This window comes from Pungitius pungitius, chromosome 5 (genome assembly GCF_949316345.1).
Source record: "Pungitius pungitius chromosome 5, fPunPun2.1, whole genome shotgun sequence".
NCBI classification, from domain to species: Eukaryota; Metazoa; Chordata; class Actinopteri; order Perciformes; family Gasterosteidae; genus Pungitius; species Pungitius pungitius.
The window spans coordinates 12,176,666-12,188,239 of NC_084904.1; the positions used below are offsets into that span (position 1 = coordinate 12,176,666).

General features: G+C 45.9%; 1 protein-coding gene across 2 annotated transcripts; it reads right to left on the reverse strand.

Moving 5' to 3' along the window:
- Positions 1-104: 104 nt before the first annotated feature.
- On the reverse strand, positions 105-9,890 carry dnajb5 (DnaJ heat shock protein family (Hsp40) member B5). 2 transcript variants are annotated; one of them, XM_037481526.2, is made up of 4 exons: positions 7,557-9,890; positions 6,674-6,957; positions 5,315-5,970; positions 105-2,048 (listed from the first exon to the last, which is right to left on the reverse strand). In XM_037481526.2, exons 2-4 carry the CDS (start codon positions 6,882-6,884, stop codon positions 1,815-1,817), a joined length of 1,101 nt encoding a protein of 366 aa, XP_037337423.1. In that variant the 5' UTR covers positions 6,885-6,957; positions 7,557-9,890; the 3' UTR covers positions 105-1,814. The 2 variants fall into 2 exon arrangements, with proteins under 2 accessions (XP_037337423.1, XP_037337424.1); XM_037481527.2 differs by having other exon boundaries at positions 6,674-6,976.
- Positions 9,891-11,574: the final 1,684 nt, after the last annotated feature.

The window sequence follows — 11,574 nt, forward strand, 5'->3', positions numbered from 1 at the left end:
TGGATATTATTTATTCATTTTCCAAGGGTAAATCTGTGAGGAGCCAAACAAACTAAAGGCATATCTGGCTGATCCTGAGTGAAAGAGAACATCAAATAACACGCCGTTTATTTCACACATTTGGTTTATTTGTTGCCATTTTGAAAAGGTCATAAATATTGTCAAATGCACACAAGCAATGACAGTCCCTCAGCAGCAGCACTTGTGCATTCTGCTCGCGGCCACAATCCAGCGTCCCCGCAGGCTCCGAGAGGAAGGAAGCTCACACACTCAAGTCATTCAAGTCTCTCTCTGTTATCGTATAGTTTCATCAGCATCTAATGACATAAAAGTGCATTTATCAACAAATTGCATTCAAACATTTTCCCATACACGTGATATATATGTCCTACTAGTGCTGCCTGCATAAACAATACTCACACACACACACATCTTATAAGTATAAACTGCAGTAAGTGGAGCTAAAGGTCCCCCTGCAGTTTAGAAAGAGAATTGCTGTTGCAATACTACAAAAACCTGTTTCCTAAACAGTTTTCTACTTGAAAAAACAACAATAAATGTACACGTAGATAAGCAGTGATCAAATCACAAACTGAAACCATTAAACCGAAAAGAAGAGACTTCTCACAGTAGCACCGAGGCATTGCCTGGCATGGCACAAGAGAGCAGAATATACACAACAAAGACGGGTTTCCCAGAGAAAATTCCACTTTGGACTTCAGATTAGTTCAATGCTTTCAGTCCTGTGGGAAACCCAACTTGTACTTGTATGGCACTTTACAGGGATGCACTAGTAAAAATTCAGCAGTTTTGCATCAAACCTCTCCCTAAAAATATCCTTGCTCACATACAGTTAGATATGGCCATTGACATTACATTACTTACTTACTGTCTTACCAAGATCAGCACCCCCAAACGTGTAACACAGCATAGGGCATCGTCTGTTGTGCACTTCACATGGCTGGTTGTGTTTCTGTAGTGTGACGTGCGCGTGTGTGGACATATATGTGGTTTGACACCAGGCTAAGGCACCCGAATGTCCCTCAGATAGCGAGTCAGGCTATTCAGGTCAGAAGGGAAAGCACCCATATCATGTGCAGATTGTATTATCCAAGCTTACACTGCTGTTATTGTTCCTGATTGTCATTCTTAGATTTTCCAATGAAGCTGAGATACGCAAACATACTCCGGACTCTGAGTGCATTGAACGCATCAGAATACAATTGAAATTGAAAGCGGAAATACATCTTAGGAAATGGCCGACACACTTCAAGCGAGATGCTTTATTAGACTGAAAACGATAAGAAAGCCAGTGAGGAGGCATTTATGTTAAAACCGGGGTTTGCACTGAACACTTGCTATTTAAATATTTCACGCTTCATCGTGTAACAAAAAGACGAGGATCGAAGAGTTTAAAGCCTATAAAATCACTGATAAATCTGTAAAAAAAAGGAGTTAAGAAAAAACTGGTAAAAGCCGTGATTTTGCTGAGCCCATCCTCAGCCCGGCTGCTTAAGTGTGTGTATGTTTGTCTGTGTGTGTGTGTATGTTTGTCTGTGTAAGCTTGGGCCAAAAAAAACACAAATAATAACACTCTTATAGTGCCATTCGTCTGGCATTCCTTCTTCATCCTCCAAATCTGAAGTTCCTACAACCAACTGTCCAGTGCTGCATGCATTATATAAGACATGGGGCCTGGACGTGGGGAAAGGAGACTGCAATGAGGGTCAAAATTGGAATATGAAGGGTTGGTCTTATTGGTTTCTGTCTTTGAGTCTTGTGTGTTGGGGTGATGGGGTTGAAGGCGAGTCCTCCTATGACTGGGGGAGGTGTTGTCGGATAATCTCTCTGGACTGAGGGGGAATCCTGTCGGGAAAACGAACAGAAAACTCCACAATGAGGTCTCCGCGCTGGGATGGGTTCTTGGGCAAAGGCAGGCCTTCCCCCCTGAACCGCTTCACCGTCCCCGGCTTGATGATGTCGTGACAAGGGAGCGAGATGACGCGGTTTTCCAGCGTGGGAATGCTTACTGTGCAGCCACACAGCGCCTGCAGCAGAGGAGATTAACAGGTTAACAAAGCCATAAAAGTGGCTGACTTCATGTTTCCATGAACTAAAGACTTTAGTTCATCTTCTCTTAGTGTGTCAACCCAATAAGTCAAAGTTCATGTTTTTGCGCTCGATGTGTGTGTGTGTGTGTGTGTGTGAAAAGGAAAAAAAGGCATGTTGTTTTAGTATCAGCATGTGGCCCTGTGTAGTCTACGTAACAGCATTTGAAACAAAAAGCGTAAACTGGCAGTGAAATAGAAATATTGGTGTGTGTGTGTGTGTTGGAGGGGCTACACATTGCACCGGGCACTAATTTTAGCAACGGTCTCATGGTCGGGACTAATGGAGTGAGGGTGGAATCGGCTGCGCTTGTAAATAGTTTGCGGGCTTGTCAAATGGGCTGGCAGGACGAGGGGAGAGAACACACACACGCACACACACACTCACTAAGCCTCACCTTCTTATCACAGGGACTGATGATATCCAGTCCGAACGTAGAAAGCAATAAACTAAACATAGAGACCTGAGGTTATCGCGGCTTCACAGACTTTCCAGTGAGCATCACTCGGCAGATTTGTGCTGGATAGAACAATTATTTAAATCCACAACTCTGTGAATGAAAAGCCTGATGAATAAAATACATTTATTATATAACGCATTTCCCAGAAATGGATTACAAAAGCATTAAATACATAAAGAAGGACAGTGAATAAATTCTATTAAGTGTGGAGAGCCATGGTTGATTCTCTAAAAATACAATGATAACCTGGAGGCTGAATTTGAATCTTTTTTTAAAGAATGATAGTTGGGCAAGCAAAGGTTTGTCACACTAAAGTAGTGGAATCCCCGATGAAAAGTCAGGGTATAAGAAAAGTATTATATTTCATCCTGAGGAGAACACATTCTTTAGCAATACATCCAAAAAGCTATTTCACAGAAATTGGCAAATGTCATAGTCGTGGAGAAACCCAATATTTCAAGTTTCCTTTTCCGTTTTCACTTACATTGGCGCATGCAGCCACTAACACCCATGTTATTATTGTATCAAGACTCCTCAAAAAGTTTTTTTTTTTTCTTGTCTAGCTTTTTGGATAAAACGTTGGAAATAGAGACGGTCACGTGGTCAGTGGAAGTTCAGTCGAGCAGAGCAGCTGCTTCAGAGGACAGTCAACAACAGTTTTCCAGCCATGACATCAGCCTCCCTTTCCTCGTACGAGGTGGTTTAGCCTATGACCATGGTGGAGACTCCTGCTCATCCTCCTGTTGTGAACAGCTCCATTCACTAGCATTGAGTCTTACACACAGAGACAGGTTGCCGTGACGCTTGGCACACACTGCTAGTGGATCTGAGGGCCCACTGATTACATAAGCCTTAGCTCAGACAGCATAGCTCTAGAGACACAAATGCACACAGATATACTGTAGCTTTGCTATATCTGTGAGAGGGATCTGTCGATTCACTCCATTGGGTCGCATCCTGACGTTAACCATCACTGTTGCATGGTTGCTGAAAGGACAAGTTGTAAGTGCCCTTTATAAAGCATAATTGGCTTTTCTGATTGATGTATGAGGGAAAGCCGTTAAAAAAAAGCAATTTATCTTGAGAGGCATAATGCTACAGTTATTGTGTGGGTTTCTGCTGCTGAGCTAAGTGCAGTGGTAACCCTACCACGCTGCAGAGGCATTGTTACGTAAATGACTAAATTGAGCCAGACTCAAGAGCCACATATATGTCAGTTTCAGGGAAATCATTGTGAAATCCCCCCTTTTTTTGGTCTAACTTCTTCCGACTGCTGTCGCGGTGAAGGCATTGCAGGAGTAGAAGTTGCCTTTTGCAGAATCTCCCAGGACATTAAAGATTGGTCAAACAAGCTTGGAAGCAACACAATTAAGCTGTGCATCCAGGCACGCACTAGTCAGTTAACAAAACTGACCAACCAAACAGCAGGGGCGACTGGATGTGCGGCCTCTTCTGTGTTCGTCCTATAGAATGAGCTTGTGCGGCATGTGCTGTTTCACTGCAGCGTTCGGCATCGCATCTTCAGGGAAGGACAGGAAAGTAAAGCAGTGGAATATTTGTTCTTGTTTGCTTTGGATACTGAATCATCTGACCCACTTCCCTACCATTCCCCAGATACCTCCTCCATCTTTAGCTGCACCAGACTTAAGTCTCTTATCTGGCTGCCAAAGGAGTAGAGGACTTAGCTGAGGGAGTTCTGCAGTGCAAACGTAACCATTGCGCAGTTTTGATCAAGTGACATCAGCTGTTTAGTGCAGCTTGATAAACTCCAATGTGCTCTCATTAACTAGGCCGTCTTCAATTTTGCTCGGTGTGCAGGGCCCCTTGTTTACTGGGGAATTACTTCTGTTGAGTCGGTGCTGCCTTTGGGGGAACATTTTCTTGAGTGGAGAACAAACAACTCGCCTGGCATCTGGAGCTATCTGAGAACACCGGTCGTATGGCCGACCTCAACGAGGGAAGTACAGTGAGAGGCGGCGCTATTAAAACATTTCAACTTGTGCAATTCACAGACAGTTCAGAGCTGTGCCGGACCCGATGCACTCATAGGAGCGCCTAATTAAATATCCTGCCAGTGACAGTAATACCAGCCTGGATCATCACCACTGTCACAAAACCATCCATCCTAAATGGTTTGCACATAAGCTAGAAGATGCAAGCATGAGTGCTTGTGCACACACATTTATTCCCATGTGCAGTTGTATGTGTGCCCGCTTGCATATGTGTTTATAGATATGTATTCATAGAGCAGTGCAGAACAAATGAGGAGGATGGGTCTATGCTGGTCACACAAGGACACCACATTCCTGCTGCTTCTCTCTCACTGCAGCGACAGAGACTCTGCACTTCACTAATCCTGCACTACAGCAACACACATGCACACATACTCACTCCTCAGTATGTTTTTTATGTGAGCACCTTTTTATATGAGCATTATCCCACCATGTGAGTTACAGCGACACCTCTCCACCTCTTCTGCAGTTTGCCCAGGTTGAGTGACAAAAATGTCTCAAGTGGAGTGGATTTTTAATTTTGTTTTATATTCATCAAAGCCTTTGCAGCTCCATGAATACATTCAATTTCTGCCTAGTTTGCTCCACTGGGAATCAAACTCCCAACCTCACCGGCATTATCTGCTCATCGAGATGCAGAACCGGGACGAAGAGAGGACTGAAGATAGACAGAAGAGCAAACGGCAAGGGAGTAGAGACATGCAGTTGGTTAGATGAAAAGGGACAGGCATACCTCTTTGAGACTAATCTTGCAGTTGAAAATGACGTTGGACCCGTCTCTTTTGAAGTGGATGTGCCCTTTGTCTTTGAGCACGAAGGCTATGTCAGCAGGAATGTTCTCAGGGGTCTCGTCCCCCTCCTTTGGGAAGGTGATCTTGGTCCCCTCCTTCCATCCCTTCTTGATGATAATGTTAAGGATCTTGTCCTCTGTCCTCATGCTGCGACCATCGGGGTTCAGCCTGCGGCGGGTAATCTTCATGCGCTTGGTGCAGCCGTGGAAGATCTCTTCCAGAGAGACCTTGAGCTCGTGGACCACCGGAGGGTCCTGATGCTTCCGCCCGGTCCCCAGGCGCTCTGACGGCACCCCCTTCCTCCTGCGGCCCTCCCCCGGGAAGCCGTTGCTTACCCCCCCCGGAAAGCCGAACTGTCTCCCGATATGAGCGAAGGGGTCCTCCTCGTCCACGTCCATGTCCTGCTCTGCATCGTGGTCGTTGTGGAAGGAGAAACCGTTTGAGCGGCTGTGGCTGCGGTTGGAGCCAAAAAACATGTCAAAAGGATTAGAGCCTCCAAAGAAGGAGGCAAAAGTGGCATGGGGGTCTCCGTGGAAGGTGTAGTGGTACGTTGAGCCGCCAGGAACCCCTGAAGAACTGTTTCCTCCTGCCCTTAAACCTGAGAGAGAAGAGAGTGGGATAGAGAGAAGAAAGCATGACTCCTCAGATGCACATGCATACTCAAATACCCACAATGATGAGAACACATCAATGTAAAGTCAGGTACCAGACACAGGACAATATCCAGAAAAGACTGTGTGTGGTGAGGAGAAGAGTGCAGCCCTCGTGGGTGGGAAACATCCCGCAGCATCACTGACCTTCCAACAGAGCTGGAGGTGTGGAGGAACTCATAAAATACCAGGTCCCCCCCATCCAACACTCACGCAATACAAGCACTAAACACCTACAAATCTAAACAGCAGCCGCAGCTATTCATATCTCTATACCACGTAATGATCTTAAGCCATCAGACGTCAGCACACACACACACACACACACACACACACACACACACACACACACACACACACACACACACACACACACACACACACACACACACACACACACACACACACACACACACACTACTATAAGGTAATACAGCTATTAAGTGTTGTGGACAACCACAACACAACTTTCTGCACAGGCACACAAACGAGGAGTCATCTTCACAGTGTTACTACTATAGTGACCAAAGCCCTCCCCTGGGATATTACATACAGTTGAGCTATTTTGATAACAACTTCATACATCGTAATGCCTGTTTAACAAGACGGACTGAGAGGATCAGACAAAAACACAACCCCATCCCTCCTTACCTTCCTCTCCTAGCTTATCATAGACAACCCTCTTCTTGGGGTCGCTGAGTACCTCGTAGGCCTCTGCAATCTCCTTGAACTTCTCCTCAGCATTGGCCTCCTTGTTCTTGTCGGGGTGGAAGCGCAGCGCCATGCGCCGGTAGGCCTTCTTGATCTCCTCCTCATTGGAGCCCTTGGGGATGCCCAGGGTCTTGTAGTAGTCCTTCCCCATAGCTGCACACACATATACACTTTCCGGATTGGGCTCCCCCCTCCTTCTCTTCAGCTCAGGCGGTGGTCAGTCACTAGAGAGATACGAGGTTACTGTAAGAGGCAGATACAGCTATAAATCTATTTGGGATAGGGGACACAGTGTGTTGGTTTTACTATCTGTTGCTATGGCGATGTGGTTGCTGTGCCAATGGAGCAGAGGAATCCCTTCGACTGATTTATCAATGGGGTTCTCTCTCTATCAGCCCAGCCCAGCAGGTACAGAGCACTCGGGATAATTTGTCTCATGTGCACTTATTTTGTGCAAAAAACACATTTGACCGGGCTATAAGCTGATCGTAATGATGATCTGTTCTGTTACACCAGCTCAACGAGACACGGGAGTCCTCTCAATGCTCAGTGTCAGATTAGAACAGAGACAAAGTCCACCAGCCCCGGTACATCGATCACAATATCATGTATATTAAAGCCGAGGCTCGTTTAGACAAAGAAAGAACCCCAAAATGTCAAAGCCCGACGATTCTGTCATTTAACGTTACACCAACTTGTAAAATTGCCACACAATGAAACATTAGCGAAAAAAGACATTTCACACCAGTTCGGCGAAAGAAAAAAAACCGAGGCGAATAACGAGAAGAAAGCAGAGTGAAATGAAACAAAAGAAAGACCCTACCGGAGCGCTCAGCGATGTCTGGGTACCCGTCCACCATGGTCCGGCTGCTGTCCCTGTCCACTCCAGCCCGCCGGCTCCGCGGGGTCCTTGTGCAGTGACGTCAGGAGGACCACGAGCTCCGAAATAACCGGTGAGCAAACACCAAGGAGCATCTGACGTGTCACTGGAAAACCTCCGACAACTGCGTGCCATAAACCCCCATCCACCCGATGGATGCAGGAGCGGGTTTCACAGAGAAAATACAAACAGCCATTATTTAAAAAAAATCACATTCAACTCGTTAAAGGTCGTGATTTTCCCCGGTGTGACCCCCGCGGTGATTGATCTGCTCCGATTTGGAAACGCACGAATCAACAGATTAGTTTCCTTTCCGGCAAGCCGCCTTTTGGACCATCGATGCCGGTCCGGTCTTTGTCTAAAATACCCATTTGCAGTCTGGAGGCAAAACAAACCCTGGCAAGCAGCAGTGCTCTTTGTTCAGGGACGGCTCACAGACACACTCAGCACTCACTCTACATTCAAGTTGAATAGATTTATTTAAATGATTAAAAGAAACACAGCATGGTCAGGATATTCTCCTCCTCTAGATGTAAGGCTGAGCAGGTGTAGCCAAGGCTCAGCAGGTAACAGAGTCATATTTGGAGAGAGAGAGAGAGAGAGAGAGAGAGAGAGAGAGAGAGAGCCACAGTGTGATTGTGAAGTCATGCCTGTGTTGAGTTGGTATAAACAGTGAGAATCCATATACACACGTTTTGATAGAACTAAGATGTGTGTCCTTTTTCGTTCTCTAACCCTCAAAGAGCTGCTAACCCAGTGTGTTTCTAACATTATAAACACACAATAAACTAGTGGAAGGGAAGTCCTAAACCTTATTTCCTATCAAATATCCAATTCAAATACTAGCAACGCGTTGTGAGGCAAGAGCTGGTTCTGAGACCCTGGTTTGGGCATCCCACCTTGACCTTGCCCACAGCTCAGAGCAGATCAACAAGCAGCTTTCTAAAAATCACACTCATTACAGCACCGGCCGACCGAGGTCGGAGTCACAAGTGGTAACGGTTAGCGTCAAGTAGTTACTGTCAGCAGGGCGAAGTGCTCCGGTGCTGCTGGGGAGGAGGTGTGACAAAAGTTTCTCAATTGCAGAACACAAACACATGTACCCCCACACACACACACACACACACACACACACACACACACACACACACACACACACACACACACACACACACACACACACACACACACACACACAAAGCATTTAAAACAATGCAGACACATAGAGAGAGACATTCCTGTGGGTCCAGCTGAGTCTGTGCTCTGGCAACAGGGCGGGAGTTCAGGCCAGTGCAGCTGTCCCAGCAGAGCAACTGGTCAGCAGTGGACTGGTATTCATGCTGGGGCCTACATTGGACACTGAGATATGCACACGGGTCACGCCGCAAACATACTCGTTTCTGCTTTCCGCACAGTGAGATTTCTTTCAGGTCTTAAGCCTAATTGCCAATGATGACCGAGTTGAGATGAGATGGCACTCAAACAGTCTGGGGAACAACTATTGCTAACCCTGATGTAGGGTTTCCATGGTGACACAGGAATCTGCCAGACAGTAATGTGTCTGCCAGGAATACTCGGCCTCAGCAGTGGGTCCTCCCAGCACGTGTTTATGTCGATACGTGTGTCTGTCTGTGAGACAGTGACAGCGGGGCGGGGCTAAAGCTTGAGTGCGAGCTGTAACATTAATACCGCATGCTCAAGTGTATTCCACCACCTGAGCGGCGAGACGATCGATTAGGCCGCCAGAGGAGACAGATGAGGGGTCACAGAAAACACGAGAGGCCGTCTTGGAGTGCGAAGAGGAGGCAGCGATGAGCGTCTGTAAGCATGTCCCACCTCCTCTCTCACAGCATCAGAACACCCCGTCCTATCCACCTCCTCTCTCTCTCTTCTACCCTTCCTGTAACCATAGAGACGACCGTTGACGAGAGGCTTTCTCCCAGACACATTTGGTGGTGTTAAACAAGGATACTGGATGTATTTGTGCACACAAAAGCACACCGCTCAATTTACAGACCCCCTCCTGACAGTCCTTATTCACCAAGGGAAAATGTTCTGTACCTTCCCACAGAAAGAACAGGACGCACATGACAATTAAATGACTAAGACACACTACGTGCTTGTCATAACAGGGTTCTTAGACAAGAACATTTAATTTCAGTTTGTCCATATGCGGCGTTATGCATGAAGTCTACAGATTGTAAGCCAGTATTAATAAAGGAGTTACACAATATGTTCTGCTCACATATTTTCTGTACAGCTCGACTCAACTGACTTCTACAATTTTGAAATCCAACTCTTCCACTTGTCTCCTGGATCCGATTCCAACTAAGCTGCTTAAGGAAGTTTTTCCGTTAATTAGCACATCCCTACTGGATATTATGAATCTGTCTTTGTTGACAGGACATGTACCACAGTCCTTCAAGGTAGCTGTAATTAAACCTCTTCTGAAGAAACCTACCCTAGCTCCAGAGGTGTTGGCTAACTACAGACCCATCTCTAATCTTCCCTTCCTCGCTAAGATCCTGGAGAAATCTGTCGCGAATCAATTATGTGACTTTCTACAAAACAATGCTTTGTTCGAGGATTTCCAGTCAGGATTTCGAATGCATCACAGCACAGAAACGGCACTGGTGAAAATTACAAATGATCTTCTACTTGCATCGGACCAAGGACTTGTATCTTTTCTTGTATTGCTGGACCTCAGTGCTGCATTTGACACCATCGATCACCGTATCCTGCTGCAGAGACTGGAACACTTGATTGGCATCAAAGGAACTGCACTCAGCTGGTTTAAATCTTATTTATCGGATCGATCCCAGTTTGTGTTTGTGAACGGTGAATCATCGAGGACCACGAATGTTGGTCACGGAGTCCCACAAGGTTCTGTGCTTGGACCGATTCTATTTACCCTGTACATGCTTCCTTTGGGCGACGTTATCAGAAAACACCGCATAAACTTCCATTGTTATGCAGACGATACTCAACTGTATCTATCGATCAAGCCAGAAGACACCAACCAACTTGTTAGACTTCAGGACTGTCTTGGAGACATCAAAACCTGGATGACCTGCAACTTCCTGATGTTAAACTCGGAAAAAACGGAAGTTATCATGATAGGCCCAGAGCGCCTTCGAAGTCAGCTGTCACGTGATACAGTCTCTATGGATGGAATTGCTCTGGTATCCAACAGCACCGTCAGAAATCTTGGAGTTCTCTTCGACCAGGATATGTCCTTCAACTCTCATATAAAGAAGACTTCAAGGACTGCCTTTTTTCATCTACGGAATATATCAAAAATCAGGAACTTCCTGTCTCAAAGTGATGCAGAAAAACTAGTTCATGCATTTGTTACTTCTAGACTGGATTACTGTAATTCTTTGTTATCAGGCTGCTCTTGTAAATCGCTTAAACCTCTCCAGCTGATTCAGAATGCTGCAGCACGTGTATTAACAAGAACTAAGAAATGGGATCATATAACTCCTGTATTAACTTCTCTGCACTGGCTTCCTGTTAAATCAAGAATAGAATTTAAGGTACTTCTCCTCACCTACAAGGCACTTGCTGGTGAGGCACCGTCTTATCTTAAAGAGCTTGTTACACCGTATTGTCCTACAAGGCATCTACGCTCCATAGATGCTGGGCTACTTGTGGTTCCTAGAGTTTTAAAAAGTAGGATGGGGGCCAGAGCCTTCAGTTATCAAGCTCCTCTTTTGTGGAACCAGCTTCCACTTTCAGTCCGGGGGGCAGACTCGGTCAGTTCATTTAAGATAAAGCTTAAAACGTTCCTCTTTGATATTGCTTATAGTTAGGGCTGGCTCAGGTTAGCCTGGACCAGCCCTTAGTTAAGCTGCTCTAGGCTTAGACTGCCGGGGGACTTCTTAGGACACACCGAGCCCCTCTCTCACTCTCACTCTCTCCTCCCACAATCATCCATGCTTTATTAATGTACATCACTAAT

What these genes read in the sequence shown, in the direction of transcription:
- dnajb5 (XM_037481526.2), bottom strand. Translation starts at nt 6,884, where the DNA reads ATGGGGAAGGACTACTACAAGACCCTGGGCATCCCCAAGGGCTCCAAT. An exon ending in TGATAAGCTAGGAGAGGAAG is followed by an intron (nt 5,971 to 6,673) that starts GTAAGGAGGGAT and finishes CTTCTCTCTCAG; the next exon opens with GTTTAAGGGCAGGAGGAAAC. An exon ending in GCAAGATTAGTCTCAAAGAG is followed by an intron (nt 2,049 to 5,314) that starts GTATGCCTGTCC and finishes CCTCTGCTGCAG; the next exon opens with GCGCTGTGTGGCTGCACAGT.